The following is a 17,181-nucleotide window of genomic DNA, read 5'->3' on the forward strand; positions in this document are numbered from 1 at the left end:
TGAGATCGCGCCACTGCACTCCAGCCTGGAAGACAGAGCAAGACTCCATCTCAAAAAAAAAAAAATATATATATATATATATATATATATATATATATATATGATTGTAGAAAAGAATAATTATTGTTTTTATGAATTACATTTTTAGTTAATGAAATTCTAGCAATATAAATACAAAACAAAAAGCAAAAAAGCAAAACCAAAAAGCCCAATCAAAAATATCACCACCCAGGCCAGGCGCAGTGGCTCATGCCTGTAATCCCAGCACTTTGGGAGGCTGAGGCAGGAGAATCGGTTGAATTTGGGAGGCAGAGGTTGCAGTGAGCTGAGATCGTGCCAGTGTGCTCCAGCCTGGGTGGCAGAATAAGACTCTGTCTCAAAAAACCAAAAAACCAAAACAAAACAAAACAAAATCACCTCCCAGAAACACATTACATGAGAAATCGTTCCACAATATTCTGGATGCATCTCTACAGAAAGATAGAAAAGAAGTGATTAAGATTGTCTCAGTTATCTAGTGTGTGTAACAAGCTACCCCACAACTTAATGGCATATAACAAAAAAACAGTTATTTATTCAGGCCTACAAGCTCTAATGCTTGAAAAAAGATTGCTACCTCAGCCAGTTTCAGAGCTGCCCCCACACATGGGGACATCTTTTAGTCATCTAATTTCAGTGGCCTCTAGGCAAGCGAACCAGCTATTGTCTCAGGCACATCAGTAAATCTGTCAATATTGCTTCACTCATTAGTTAGGACTGGTAGTCCCATGCGCTTGGCACACGTAGGCACTTAATGAAGATTCATGAACAAATGAAGTAAGTGAGGGTGCCTTTCATGGACCTGACTGCTTAGCACTGATTTCTCTTTTTGCCTGACTTAGGTACTTGGCTCGAGTAGGGGACCTTGAAGCTACTGACACTGAAGACCCAAATCTGAATTATGGACTTGTTGTCGACTGTGGCAGCAGTGGTTCCCGGATTTTTGTTTATTTCTGGCCAAGACATAATGGGAACCCCCATGACTTGCTGGATATCAAACAGATGAGAGACCGCAACAGCCAACCAGTGGTTAAAAAAATCAAGCCAGGTACTCATCACATCAGAATATATTTTGTCAATCTCTTTTAAGGCATGAAAGAGGAGAGAAAAGAAGGAGAAAGCAAGCTACCCTTTTCTTCTTGAGAGTCTGGGTAACGGGAGGGATGTCTCATTCATTGTCACCCCCTACCTCTCAAATAAATAAATGTTTAGGACCTTAAGGAGAACCTTATAGGGCATCAGTTTCCTGAGTCTTATGTGAGCTGCTTTTTAAAGAAACTTTTTTGTTTGTTTGTTTTAACTTAAGGAATCTCTGCAATGGCAGACACTCCAGAACATGCCAGTGATTACCTTCGTCCTCTGCTGAGCTTTGCTGCTGCTCATGTGCCCGTGAAGAAGCACAAGGAGACCCCCCTTTACATCCTCTGCACAGCAGGCATGAGGCTTCTCCCTGAGAGGTGAGATGCAGGGTCCAGGAAACACAGGAAAACGGTGGCACGAGAGATGAAAGGCCAGTTTCATGCACTGTCCTCTGTGGTTCCCTGGTCTATATCCCTAAACCCAATTATGACACAGTCATTCATTCCCAACTTCATGTCATTTGCTGCTTTGGGATCAATATCTATCTGGGATGACTATAGTGATTCTTAGTTTGGATTGAGGGTTGGGAGTAGTGGTGATGGTAATAGATTTGGATCATTAGGCACATAAAGAACATAATTACAGAATGAATTAGGAGGAGGGTCACCTGATGACCTTGATACCTAGGGACTAATCGGAGATCTCTGATAGGAACACTACCTTCTCTGTAACTCTGCCTAGAACGCTGGCGATCACTGGGGAGTCCCTCCTCTTGCTGCTACTGCAGAGCGCAGTCTCCATTGCCTTACGCCAGTTTTCTCAGCCCCAGCCAGTCATGTCATTTCCACTTGACCTTGGCAATTCAGCCTGACACCTTGCCACCAGATCCCTCTTCCTGCATTAGAGGTAGAGGAAGAGAAGTCTGTATTTAAGCCAGTCTCCTTCTTGTTTGTGATTTCTCTCCTTTGGTACCACCTTGATCTGTCCATACTTGTATAGGCCTGGGGTAAGAATGAGCTCCCTGAACTTTTTTTTAAAAAGATTTTTATTTTATTGTGGTAAGAACACTTAACATGAGATCTACCCTCTAACCAGATTTTTTTTTTTTTTGGAGACAGGGTCTGCTTTGTTGCCCAGGCTGGAGGGCAGTGGTGTGATCACAGCTCACTGCAACCTCTGCCTCCCAGGCCCAAGTGATCCTCCCACCTCAGCCTCCTAAGTAACTGGGACTACAGGTGGGGACCATCACACCCAGCTAATTTTTGTGGAGCCAGGGTTTCACCATGTTGCCCAGGCTGGTTTAGAACTCCTGAGTTCAAGTGATCCGCTTGCCTCAGCCTCCCAGAGTGCTGGGATTACAAGCGTCAGCCACCATGCCCAGCCCAACACATTTTTAAGTATGCAATACATTATTGTTGACTATGTGTACAGTGTTGTACAGTGGATCTTCAGTGCTTAATAATCTTGCTTAACTGAAATTTTGTGCCTATTTATTTCCATTAGCATTGTCCTTAGTGTTCATCCACCTTGTCACATATTGCAGAATGCCCTTTTTTATTTAAAAAAGTCTAAATAGTATTCCACTGTGTGTATATACCATGTTTTCATTACATATTCATCTGTCAGTGAACATTTAGGTTGTTTCCATGTCTTGGTTATTGTAAATAATGCTTCAGTAAATATGGGAGGGCTCATATCTCTTTGAGATCCTGATTTTACATCTTTGGAGTAATTAGCCAGAAGTAGGATTGCTGGATCATATGACAGTTTAATTATTTATTTAGTTATTTACTTTTTGAGACAGGGTCTCACTCTGCTGCCCAAGCTGGAGTGCAATGGCATGATCTCGGCTCACTGCAATTTCCACCTCCCAGGCTCAGGTGATTCTCCCACCTCAGCCTCCTGAGTGTCTGGGACCACAGGCATGCGCCACCAGGCCTGGCTAATTTTTTGTATTTTTTTGTAGAGATGGGGTCTTGCCATGTTGGCCTGAATGTTCTTGAAGTCCTGGGCTCAAGCAGTCTGCATGTCTCAGCCTCCCAAAGTGCTGAATTACAGGTGTGAGCCACCGTACCTGGCCTCTATGTTTAATTTTTTGAGGAACCTCTGTACTGTTTTGCAGAGTTGCTGCACCATTTTGCATTCCCACCAACAGTATGCAGAGTTTCCAATTTCTCCACAGCCCTGCCAACACTTGTTGTCTTTTGTTTTTTGGATAAAGCCATCCTGTCAAGTGTGAGGTGATATGTCATCGGGGTTTTGATTTGCATTTCCCTGATTACTAGGGATGTTGAGCAACTTTTCATATTCCTGTTGGCCATTTCTGTGAATAGAGAAATGTCTACTCAAGTCTTTAGCCCATTTTTACATTGGGTTAATAGGGTTTTTGCTGTTGAGTTGTAGGAGTAACCCCTTACCAAACGTATAGTTCGCAAATATTTCATCCCATTCTGTAGCTTGCCTTTTTACTCTGTTGATTGTTTCCTTTCCTGTACAGAACTTTTTAGTTTGATATAGTCTTACTTGTTGATGTTTTGTTCCCTGTGCTTTTGCTGTCATATCAAAGAGACCATTGTCAACCTTAACTTTAGAATTCATCCTCCTGGAATGTTCATGGTCTCATAGGCATCAGGTATTTCCTTATTAGCTTAAATATTTTCCCTTGGTCAATAGTAGTTTTTTTTTTTTTTTTTTTTTGTTTTTTACAACGTTTACTTTTTTTGGTTGGCTTTCTTTCCTTAAAACAGCAGCAAACAACAAAAACCTCAGCCATACATGTAGGGCTCCACGGCTTATGTCAGACATGCAGACAACATAACATATAGCAGCAATGCTTCTTTCAGTGGACTTTTTTTCACAGTTACTGGTTTACTGACTGGTTTACTGTCGAGGAGCAGATTATTTATATAGCCATTTGTCAACATGAGAGGTTTTTTAGTTCCCTTATTGCCCCATACATTTCAGTCTTTAACAATTTTTTTGTTTTGTTTTTACTTATTTGTAAAACCAAACTTTCAATATTGTAACTGCAACCTTACCTCCTTAAAGGAAATCTTAAAAATGAACAAAACAAAACAATACCACTTACAACCCTGCTACCCTATCAAAACTGTTTCATTTTGTTGTTTTCCTTCCTCTTTGTTCACATATATGTAATTTCCACAAAGTTGCAATCATACTGTGCATGCAATTAAGAATTTTTATGTGACATGGGTGATATTCATATTGTTCAAAAATTTTAGAAACCCTGGGAAGAATATACATACATGACACAAGAGCAGGTGCCACATTACAAAGTCTATGAAAGGCCAAGAAAAGGGGAGGGAGGCCAGAGAAAAAGCTGACTTGGAGGTTAAAAAGGCGGAATTGACCAGCTGAGCTGGGCAGAGGAACCCACCTGGTAGTTTGGCTGCCTTCAGTGTGTTTGGAGCAAAGGAGACTGTTGCCTCACCTCCTGGCACTGTTCAGTATTACCTCTGTCAGAGAAGTTTCCATCTAAATCAAACCCACTGTGTAGCTTCACCTTATTTGTCTGAGATGTTAGATGTCAATGTGGAAACTCTGAATATTAACATTTATTGTATCTTAAGAGTTTTTAAAGAAATTTGCTTTTTTTTGCTTTTTCTACTTGTTTTCTGGTCACCTCTTTAAATAATACATACATCTGTTCTGGGCTTATGAAATAATTGCTGCCTCTAAGTCCAAGCTAATTGTTGGCATAGATGTGACTATCAGCACAAAAATCTGTTTTGTATGATTAATGCTTTGCTAATTTATTAGCATTTGTAAGCAGATTCAAAATAGGGTTGAATCACTTAGACTATATTTTGAATTTATTAGCATTTGGTTTTATTTCTTTGCCAAAGGCCTAGACTAACAGAATTTTTTCTACCTCCCTTTTATTTTGCAGTTTAAAAAATCCCTTAAAAATTACAACATAATACAAGGTGGTGTTTAATAAAATAATAATTTTTGTTTTAGGAAATTTCACATGTGTATAAAAGTAAAGAGAACAGTGCAGTAAATCCCCATTTAGCCACCACCCAGCTTGAACAATTATCAACATTTTGCCATTTTAAAAGCATTTTAAATAAAGAAACTATATTGAATTTTAGAAAATGAAAGCTTTATCCTGTCACTTTGTATACATGAAGAATGATTTGGGTTTTTGTTTTTTTTAGCATAAATGGAATCACATTATACATACTGTTTTATAAAATGTATTGGACATCTTTTATCTTTTCATGTCTATACATGTAGATATAAGTAGACTTCATTTCTTTTAACATCTGTATAGCATTACATTACATGGCTGTGCCATAAGTTATTTAACCAATCCCTATGATATGGTATTTCCAGTTTTTCATTGTTATAAATAATTTTCATCATTATAAATAATGCAGTATTTCTCTTCTTTATTTTCTTGTCTGATGATTTCCTTGGAATTAATTTCTAAAAGTATGACAGCTGGATCAAAGGTTAAACACATTGAAACATTTTGAAACATGGTCCTGGATTGCCCTTTAGAAAGGTTGTACTAGTAATTTATTTATTTACTTATTGAAGATGGAGTCTCCCTCTATCGTATAGGCTACAGTGCAGTGGCATGATCTCCGCTCCCTGCAACCTCCACCTCCCGATTCAAGCGATTCTCCTGCCTCAGCCTCCCGAGTGGGATTACACGTGTCTGTCACCATGCCTGGCTAATTTTTGTATTTTTGGTAGAGATGGGGTTTCACCATGTTGGCCGGACTGGTCTCAGACTTCTGACCTCAGGTGATCCACCTGCCTCAGCCTCCCGAAGTGCTGGGATTACAGGCATGAGCCACTGCACCTGGCCTGTACTAGTAATTTGCATAGCTAACGGCAACATATGTTGGTACCCATTCTTCCATATCATTGCCAAAACCAGCGAACCCTCTCTCTGAGGATTTTAGAAGCATATCCAGTAGGGACAGAAGAATACCCATTCTTGGTCCCCATTTGAAATTCTTATTGCAAGAATTTAATATGTATAACAATAAACTTTTTAAGAAACCATACTTGACATTATATTGGAAGATTATTACTTCAAATATAGATCTTCACTTTGAAGTGCTAACAACAGTCTTCATCAAGTAGTACTGACAACTGTCTGAGCCAGTAGAATATTTTTGTAATGAATAATTTTTTAATCCAAGATAATTTATCTTATTTTAACTAACATTTTCTCTAGATTCATATTACTTCTAGCTTTGTTTCTTTGCTTTCCTTTGCTTGATAATACTGATTATATGCTTAAAATGTTAGAGGAAAGACAACCCTATAGATGGGAAGTTTCAAATGTTTTCCCCAAATTGGAAATGTTATGTCCTCTGGATTTTGATCCTGATCTAGGGTTTTCAAATGGTAAGATTTTTACAATGAAAACAAAGTCAACCCTTGAAATAAGGAAAAGGAGATTAAAAAGTTAATTGTGGCTGGGTAAGGTGGCTCACGCTATAATCCCAGCACTTCGGGAGGCCGAGGCAGGTGAATCACCTGAGGTCGGGAGTTAGAGACCAGCCTGACCAACAGTGAAACCCCATCTCTACTAAAAATACGAAATTCGCCAGGGGTGGTGGTGCACGCCTGTAACCCCAGCTATTTGGGAGGCTGAGGCAGGAGAATCACTTGAACCTGGGAGGCAGAGGTTGCAGTAAGCTGAGATCGCACCATTGCACTCCAGCCTGGGCAACAAGAGTGAAACTCCGTCTCCAAAAAAAAAAGTTAATTGTTAGCTTATGTAAAGGATTATATTAAAACTTGTGGAACCAACAGTACCTCTTGTGTGGTAATGTGAAGGATTGTTTCTGTGTTGTGTAAGATTTGAGGATGAGATTGTGTTCCTTAATTTAACATCTTTGTTTTACAGGGTGAGGAATATTGTAATTACTTCAATTTTATAGGTTATGCAACTTGGCTGCAGTTTCCTGTGGCTTATTTGTACTCAGCCTGTGAGAGTCATAGAACCATAGTCTCATAGTCTCATCTTTTAACGTTCTTTGAATAATAACATCGTATAAGGGGAAAGTATCACTATTACCATGTTGCCTTTTAGGTAGGAGGATATACCTCGAGGCAGTTGAAACTTTTAAAATCAGGCGGTACCAAAAAGAAGCAGGGCTGGACAAGTAGATGAGGTAGGTGAACAGCGAGGTCATGACAAGGCTAAGTAGAAGGACAAGTTGAGGCAGTTTATAATAAGAGAGTTTAGTGACTAACTTTGGGATTTTTTGTTCTTTCTTGCAGGAAGCAGTTGGCTATCTTGGCTGACCTAGTGAAAGATTTACCACTGGAGTTCGACTTCCTCTTTTCACAGTCTCAGGCAGAAGTGATCTCTGGGAAGCAGGAAGGTACTGGGCCTTAAGGGGTGCAGCTGGTTCACCTCTAAGCCAGCCACGGCACAGCCTCTCTAATGGGTGTTTAGAATTATTCTATATATCTGATTTTAATTTTTCTGCCAATAATTTTCTTGATTCTGCTACATAGTTGATTCGATTATTTGCATATTTTGCATTGGCATCTGTTTTAGAGTGCTCCTTCTGGAAGTCAAAAATGTGTATCTCTTTTTAACTTAGTCCTATGTTTATAAGAATGTATTAGTATTTAATGATTTCAACTGAATATTTGGTTAGCTAACTATACTTTTGAAAACATATATAGTTCTAGGAGTTGTATTGAGTTTGTCAAAGTCAAATGTAAAGTAAATTATTAAAGTAAGGAGAAACTTTAATTTCAAGGGATGATCAGAATGAGTTACTTTTGTTTTGTTATGCCTTCATTGCAATTACTATGCAGTATTGATAATTCCCTGGAATCTCACACTATTGGGTTTGTACTTTTAGAGTGAATATGTGTTCTCATGCAGCCAAATGTGGCCAGTTTGATGAATTATATTTCCATTTCTTATAAACGAGAAGGAGATCTTATATATCTTCTAGTTGCAGACATATACATGGGAAAAGATTTACCTTTTAAAATTTCAGTATTGCATTTTTTAGTTGTAAAATTTCTATTTCAATCTTCTTAATATTCTATTTCTTTTCTGTTTCTTTGCTGAGACCTTCTATCTTTCCATTCATTGTAAGAATGCTCACATTTCTTGGTTATATGGTTGCTGTAATATCTTTGATAATTCCAATATATGTGTCATCTCAGAGTTGGCATCTTTTGATTGTCTTTTCTCTTGTAAGTTGAGATTTTCCTGGTTCTTTGTATGCCAAGTATTTTTATATTCTATCCTGGATGTTTTGAATATTACATTATGAGACTCTGGGTCCTGTTTCAATCAAAGAGAACATTGGTGTTTTTTTTTGTTTTAGGAGGCAGTTGATCTGGAGTTCTGACCTGCTTTCTGTGGGCCGTGATTCTTTTTTTCTTTCTGAGACAGAGTTTCATTCTTGTTGCCAAGGCTGGAGTGCAATGGTGTGATCTCTGCTCACTGCAATCTCTGCCTCCCAGGTTCAAGCGATTCTCCTGCTTCACCCTCCCAAGTAGCTTGGATTACAGGCATGTGCCACCATGTCCAGCCAATTTTGTATTTTTAGTAGAGACAGGGTTTCACCATGTTGGTTAGGCTGGTCTCAAACTCCTGACCTCGTGATCCACCCACCTCAGCCTCCCAAAGTGCTAGGATAACAGGTGTGAGCCACTGTGGCTAGCCTGTGAGTTCATTTTTCTTTTCTTTTCCTTTTTTTTTCTTTCTTTTTTTTTTTTTTTTTTGAGACAGAGTCTCGCTCTGTCATCTAGGCTGGAGTGCAGTGGCATGGTCCAGCTCACTGCAACCTCTGCCTCCCTGGTTCAAGTGATTCTCTTGCCTCAGTCTCCCGAGTAGCTGGGACTACAGGCATGTGCGACCACGCCCAGCTAATTTTTTGTATTTTTAGTAGAGATGGAGTTTCATCGTGTTAGCCAGGATGGTCTCGATCTCCTGACCTCATGACCCACCCGCCTCAGCCTCCCAAAGTGCTGGAATTACAGGCGTGAGCCACCGCGCCCTGCCTGTTAGTTCATTTTTCAAAGCTTTGGCCACTGCTATTTGCATTTGTCTCATGTCTCAGCTAGTGGCTAATCTGGAACCTGGGCGGTGGCCTAGCCTGTAGTTCAGTTCTCAGAGCTGTTTGTGTATTGTTGAGGGTCAGATCCATGTGTTTGTAGCTTGGAGGCGAGCCCAGGGGTTCATACACAACTTTGCTCCCTACTATCTGTGATCCCCATGACACTTGCTGGTTCCTTGGAGCTCCCTTTCATGGTCAGAATACCAGGGCTTTAATTTGCCCACTCTCTGCCATGCACTTCTCATGATTGCATCTGCATCCAGGGCCAAGTAGTGGGAGGACAGAGGGACACAAAATAAACAACAGGATTTGCCTCACACTCTTGAAGTACAGTTTCTCTGGTCAGAGAAAAGAATTCAAAGCCCTCAGTTTAGGTACCTGCTCAACTTCTACCTCTGTTGCTTGAGGTTAGAGAGAACAAAATAAGAAAGAAAGAAAAAAAAAAGCAGGAGATTTCCCCTATTTTCTCTGAGCTTTTGGCATTCCTTTTTCTGTTCTTTGGACCAAAAATGAGTTGAAGTTCCTCTGTTTACACCTGGTGTTTACTTTCATGTTTCAAGGTGCTCTTGAGTCTAGATGAGGTAATATCTGAGGGGGAAAAAATGGGACACTCACTACTGGCTTGGTAGTAGTTTAAACCCTAGTCTCTTTCCCGGTGTCCTCATTATCATTTACTTTCAGAGTTTCCAGAAAGCTACTCCATGCATTCTATCTAGAGTTTATATTTGTATTCAGTGGGGAGACAAGATTGCCCAGAACTAGAACTCCAAGATTTACACTTTTTTTCTTTTTTTTCAATATCTTCATGACATTCAGACAATTTATATTTCTTAAACATTTGTTACACAATTAATTTCTATTCATTGAGGAAATTTAGAAGATGCAAATAATTTTAAAAGGAAAAAGAAATCACAAGATGAAAGATTCGAAATTCCTACATTGAGAGTATGTAATAAAATACCGTGATTACTTTTTCCAAGAAAAAGAGGAAAGAGAAGCCCTAAGGGAGAGGTGTATACATGGCATAGCAGTAGAGAATTAAGTGAGGGCTTTTATATTTCTTACTTAGGGGTTTATGCATGGATTGGAATCAACTTTGTTTTGGGAAGATTCGACCATGAGGATGGTGAGTAATATGTCTTTTTATGACAATTTACCTAAGGGCTGAAGGTTTAAGTTATAACCCATCAGTAGCATGTAAATGCAATTTTTGAGTTGTTTTTCTTTTTTCAAACATAAAATGCTTCACTTTCCAGTCCTAATTTGCTTTCTTTTATTTCTTTTTAACTTTTTAATATGGAAAGTTTCAAACATTCACAAAAGTAGAATAATAAAATGAACCTCCATGGACCCATTACCCAGACTCAATATTTACTAATGTTTTGCCATTTCTCTCCCATCTCCCCCCATGTATCAAAGATTTTTTTTTCTCATTGGATGTTTTAAAAAGCAAACCTCAGACATGTAATTTTTATTTTCATGTATGTCAGTGTGTATCTACAACAGATAATGAGTTTCAAAATGAACAAAAAATATATCCATAATGCCATTTTTAAACTTAACAGAATTAACAATTTCTAATATCACACAATACCCATCTAATACCCTACCCAGGTAAAGATTTTCCTGATTTTCTCAAGAATGTTTATTTGTAGTGGGCTTGTTCAAATCAGAATCTGAACAAGGGTCATGCATTGCATCTGGTTAATATGTCTCTTTAGTCTCTTTTAATCTATAATGCTTGATCTTACCACCTCACTCCCCTGCCTTTAAAACCAAGAAAAAATTGGATCCTCTGGTAGAAAGAATTTGCCACATGCTGGATTTGATTGACTGCATCTTTGTGGGGTTAACATGTTTTCTTTAACATGTTTCTTATCCCCTCACATTGTCCTTTAAACTGGAGGTCAGATATAGATGTTTGATTAGACTCAGATTCAATTCCATCTGCAAGACTAAATCATAGAAGGTGCTGTGTGTTTCCCACTACTCACATCAGGAGTTTTGTAATGTCTGGTTGACTTACTTTTTGTCATGCTCAGACTGATCAGGTACTGAGGGTTCAAGTATTATCAGCCTGATCTAATTTAGTATTAAAATTCCTTATCTGCCTTTCATGGAATGGTTGTAATAGCCGATTGTCATCATTGCTTAGATATGTTTTTCATTAGAGATTGCAAAATGGTGATATTTCTAATTCTGTCATTCCTTCTGCATTTAACAGCTAGAATTTTTATGTAATGAACTTTGCTTGATCAACTCTTTGGTTACCCTGACATATAGTTCTTATGGGAAAGAATAAATTCTTGATTCTTTTTATTTATCACATTTCTGAATAATGAGTTGGTGTCTAGCAACTTCCAAAGGTAACCAGTGAAAAAAAAGTTTTTATTATTATTATGAACTCATGGATTTTAATATATTAGATGCATTAGAGTCCATCACATTATCACTATTTTTAGGAGCATCTTTAGGTTGGCTCCTGTGTCCTTTTAATATGACCCCAATACTCTTTTATATTCCCCTTGCTATCTGGTACAGCAATGTATTCCAGGGTCATCTTGTATACTTTCTACCCTAGACCTGGCATTGGCCTGTTTTTAAAAGAGCCCTGGTTTCTTTTAGTAAAAGATGGTATTTAGAGACTATTGGTCCGGATACCACAGGTGGTCATTACTCCTGGGATATCATTGCTTCTAGGCTTTTTCAGTGAACAGAGCTAGGAAATACATATTTTTTAGAAACAGAAAAATAAATCATGAGTTCATAGTCATATTTCTGACTTGTATTTAAGATTATAGGGTGTTATTAATTATCTGATTTTTATACCTATATCCTTTTTGTTCTGTTATGCTGAATCTTTGTTCCTAAAGATATTGACATAAACATTTATTTGTTTTATTCCACAATATATTTCATATATATATATATATATATATATATATTTTTTTTTTTTTTTTTTTTTTTTTTTTTTTTTTGAGACAGAGTCTTGCTCTATCGCCTAGGCTGGAGTGCAGTGGCATGATCTTGGCTCACTACAACCTCTGCCTGTCGGGTTCAAGAGATTCTTCTGCCTCAGCTTCCCGAGTAGTTGGGATTACAGGCGTGTGGCACCATGCCCAGCTAATTTTTGTATTTTTAGTAGAGAAGATTTCACCGTGTTGGTCAGGCTGGTCTTGAACTCCTAACCTTGTGATCTGCCCGTCTTGGCCTCCCTTCATAATTATTAAATAATAAAACCAATAATATTGTTAACAAATAAGACTACTGGGATGTAGCTTAAGATATTTGCTTCTTTTGTGCTTAGGCTATATCCCACTAGGGATACGTAGTCAAAATGTCATGTTAAGTAATTTGCAAGAATTATTCTTTGTGCAATATACAGTTGATTCAGTTGGTATACTTGTTTGCTTTCTATTTTTTATTTTGAGACAGGTTCTCTGTCACTGAGGCTAGAGTTCAGTGGCACAATAATAGCTCACTGCAGCCTCAAACTCTTGGGCACAAATGATCCTCTGGCCTCAGCCTCCTGAGTAGCTGGGACTACAGGTGTGCATCACCATGCCCAGCTAATTAAAAAAACAAACAAACAAACTTTTTTTATGGGAGTGTCTCACTATGTTGCCCAGGCTGGTCTTGAAGTTCTGGGCTCACGTAATCCTCCCACCTTGGCCTCCCAAAGTGCTGGGATTACAGGTGTGAGCCGTGGTTTCAAATTTTTAAGGGATTGCTGTTTTGGGGGTTTGACTTAATTTTGTTTTTTAATTACTAGAGCCTTTTTGTTCTCTTATTTATTTCAGAATCAGATGCTGAGGCTACCCAGGAATTGGCAGCAGGACGGAGAAGGACAGTAGGGATACTGGATATGGGAGGAGCCTCTCTCCAAATTGCTTATGAAGTTCCTACCTCAACCTCTGTCCTTCCTGCAAAGCAGGTACTTTAGCTTTTAGGGAAATTTAGCTGCTAGGAATGCTAATATTTGATAAGGAAGGACACTGTCTTTGGACTTAGACCAACCTGCCTGGCTCTAAATATTTGTTCAGATACTTGCTAGCTTGCGTTATCTTGAATAGGTTACCTCTCTGAGCCTCAGCTTCCTCCTGTGTGAAAAAGGGATAATAATAGTATCTACCTCATAAAGTTGTGAGGATGAAATAATACCATGTTTGTAAAGCATTTAGCAAACTGCCCAGCATATGATAAGTGTTTGATACATTTTAACAATTATAACTATACTAGGTGTCTCCTGCCATTGCCTGAGGATAAACATGATAATGCATTTACATTGTGGAGCACAATGTTTGATACATATCCATTGTTCAATAAATGTTATTCCCTTTCCCCTTACTGATGATTCCACTCTGGGACTTCTAATAATCCTTACCCCACTAGAATGTAAAGAATGTATTTTGAGATTCAGAGGTTCTAAGATGGCTGAATAGGAACAGCTCCAGTCTACAGCTCCCAGTGTGAGCGACGCAGAAGACAGGTGATTTCTGCATTTCCAGCTGAGCTTTGAAGAGAGTAGTGCTTCTCCCAGCACGGAGTTTGAGATCTGAGAATGGACAGACTGCCTCCTCAAGTGGGTCCCTGACCACTGAGTAGCCTAACTGGGAGGCACCTCCCAGTAGGGGCTGACTGACACCTCACACGGCAGGGTGCCCCTCTGAAACGAACCTTCTAGAGGAACCATCAGGCAGCAACACTTGCTGTTCTGCAATATTCCCTGTTTTGCAGCCTCCGCTGGTGATACCCAGGAAAAAAGGGTCTGGAGTGAACCTCCAGCAAACTACAACAGACCTGCAGCTGAGGGTCCTGACTGTTAGAGGGAAAAACAGAAAGGACATCCACACCAAAACCCTATCTGTATGTCACCATCATCAAAGACCAAAGGTTAATAAAACCACAAAAACCAGAGCAGAAAACCTGAAAATTCTAAAAATCAGAGCACCTCTTCTCCTCCAAAGGAATGCAGCTCCTCGCCAGCAATGGAACAAAGCTGGACGGAGAATGACTTTGACAAGTTCAGAGAAGAAGGCTTCAAACGATCAAACTTCTCCAAGCTAAAGGAGGATGTTCAAACCCATTGCAAAGAAGCTAAGAACCTTGAAAAAAGATTAGATGAATGGCTAACTAGAATAGCCAGTGTAGAGAAGACCTTAAATGACCTGATAGAGCTGAAAAACATGGCACGAGAACTACGTGATGCATGCACAAGCTTCAGTAGCCAATTCGATCAACTGGAAAAAAGGGTATCAGTGATTGAAGATCAAATGAATGAAATGAAGTGAGAAGAGAAGTTTGGAGAAAAAAGAGTAAAAAGAAATGAACAAAGCCTACAAGAAATATGGGACTATGTGAAAAGACCAAATCTACATCGGATTGGTATACCTGAAAGTGATGGGGAGAATGGAACCAAGTTGGAAAACACTCTTCAGGATATTATCCAGGAGAACTTCCTCAACCTAGAAAGGCAGGCCAACATTCAAATCCAGGAAATACAGAGAACACCACAAAGATACTCCTCAAGAAGAGCAACTCCAAGACACATAATTGCCAGATTCACCAAAGTTGAAATGAAGGAAAAAATGTTAAGGGCAGCCAGAGAGAGAGGTCGGGTTACCCACAAAGGGAAGCCCGTCAGACTAACAGCAGATCTCTCGGCAGAATCTACAAGCCAGAAGAGTGGGGGCCAATATTCAACATTCTTAAAGAAAAGAATTTTCAACCCAGAATTTCATATCCAGCCAAACTAAGCTTCCTAAGTGAAGGAGAAATAAAATCCTTTACAGACAAGCAAATGCTGAGAGATTTTGTCACCACCAGGCCTGCCTTACAAGAGCTCCTGAAGGAAGCACTAAACATGGAAAGGAAAAACCAGTACCAGTCACTGCAAAAACATGCTAAATTGTAAAGACCATCGATGCTAGGAAGAAACTGCATCAACTAACGAGCAAAATAACCAGGTAACATCATAATGACAGGTTCAAATTCACATATAACAATATTAACCTTAAATGTAAATGGGCTAAATGCTCCAGTTAAAAGACACAGACTGGCAAATTGGATAAAGAGTCAACACCCATCAGGAGATGTATTCAGGAGACCCATCCAACGGGCGGAGACACACATAGGCTCAAAATAAAAAGGATGGAGGAAGATCTACCAAGCTAATGGAAAACAAAAAAAAGCAAGGGTTGCAGTCCTAGTCTCTGATAAAACAGGCTTTAAACCAACAAAGATCAAAAGAGACAAAGAAGCCCGTAACACAATGGTAAAGGGATCAATTCAACAAGCAGAGCTAACTATCCTAAATATATATGCACCCAATACAGGAGCACCCAGATTCATAAAGCAAGTCCTTAGAGACCTACAAAGAGACTTAGACTCCCACACAATAATAATGGAAGACTTTAACACCTCACTGTCAACATTAGACAGATCAACGAGTCAGAAAATTAACAAGGATATCCAGGAATTGAACTCAGCTCTGCACCAAGCAGACCTAATAGACATCTACAGAACTGTCCACCCCAAATCAACAGAATACACATTCTTCTCAGCACCACATGGCACTTATTCAAAAATTGACCACATAGTTGGAAGTAAAGCACTCCTCTGCAAATGTAAAAGAACAGAAATTATAACAAACGGTCTCTCAGACCACAGTGCAATCAAACTAGAACTCAGGAATAAGAAACTCACTCAAAACCACTCAACTACATGGAAACTGAACAACCTGCTCCTGAATGACTACTGGGTACATAACGAAATGAAGGCAGAAATAAAGATGTTCTTTGAAACCAATGAGAACAAAGACAAAACATACGAGGATCTCTGGAACACATTTAAAGCAGTGTGTAGAGGGAAATTTATAGCACTAAATGCCCACAAGAGAAAGCAGGAAAGATCTAAAATTGACACCCTAACATCACAATTAAAAGAACTAGAGAAGCAAGAGCAAACACATTCAAAAGCTAGCGGAAGGCGAGAAATAACTAAGATCAGAGCAGAACTGAAGGAGATACACCAAAAAAACCTTCAAAAAATCAATGAATCCAGGAGCTGATTTTTTGAAAAGATCAACAAAATTGATAGACCGCTAGCAAGACTAATAAAGAAGAAAAGATAGAAGAATCAAGTAGACGTAATAAAAAAATCATAAAGGGGATATCACCACTGATCACACAGAAATACAAACTACCATCAGAGAATACTATAAACACCTCTATGCATATCCATTTCTTCTAGATTTTCTAGAAGAAATGGATAAATTCCTGGATACATACACCCTCCCAAGACTAAACCAGGAAGAAGTTGAATCCCTGAGTAGACCAATAACAAGCTCGGAAATTGAGGCAATAATTAAGAGCCTACCAACCAAAAAGAGTCCAGGACCACACAGATTCACAGCCAAATTCTACCAAGGGCACAAGGAGGAGCTGGTACCATTCTTTCTGAATCTATTCAAATCAATAGAAAAGGGGGGAATCCTCCCTAACTCATTTTATGAGGCCAGCATCATCCTGATACCAAAGCCTGGCAGGAACAAAAAAAGAGAATTTTAGACCAATATCCCTGATGAACATCGATGCAAAAATCCTTGATAAAATACTGGCAAACTGAATCCAGCAGCACATCAAAAAGCTTATCCACCATGATCAAGTGGGCTTCATCCCTGGGATGCAAGGCTGATTCAACATACGCAAATCAATAAACATAATCCATCGTATAAACAGAAACAAAGACAAAAACCACATGATTATCTCAATAGATGCAGAAAAGGCCTTCAACAAAATTCAACAGCCCTTCATCTTAAAAACTCTCAGTAAACTAGATATTGATGGGACGTATCTCAAAATAACAAGAGCTATTTATGACAAACCCACAGCCAATATTATACTGAATGGGCAAAAACCGGAAGCATTCCCTTTGAAAACTGGCACAAGACAGGGATGCCCTCTCTCACCACTCCTATTCAACA

At 39.0% G+C, this 17,181-nt stretch overlaps 1 protein-coding gene across 2 annotated transcripts in view; it reads left to right on the top strand.

The window, feature by feature from the left end:
• The window catches only part of ENTPD7 (ectonucleoside triphosphate diphosphohydrolase 7), a 55,832-nt gene that overhangs the window by 17,490 nt on the left and 21,161 nt on the right, over positions 1–17,181 (top strand). For both annotated transcript variants that reach the window (XM_025396012.1, XM_025396013.1), the window contains 5 exons: positions 882–1,087; positions 1,346–1,496; positions 7,390–7,493; positions 10,267–10,323; positions 12,998–13,131. In XM_025396012.1, coding sequence (XP_025251797.1) covers positions 882–1,087; positions 1,346–1,496; positions 7,390–7,493; positions 10,267–10,323; positions 12,998–13,131 — 652 coding nt within the window. The remainder of the gene's footprint in view (positions 1–881; positions 1,088–1,345; positions 1,497–7,389; positions 7,494–10,266; positions 10,324–12,997; positions 13,132–17,181) is intronic.

Source organism: Theropithecus gelada, chromosome 9 (assembly GCF_003255815.1).
Source record: "Theropithecus gelada isolate Dixy chromosome 9, Tgel_1.0, whole genome shotgun sequence".
In the NCBI taxonomy this organism is placed as follows: Eukaryota; Metazoa; Chordata; class Mammalia; order Primates; family Cercopithecidae; genus Theropithecus; species Theropithecus gelada.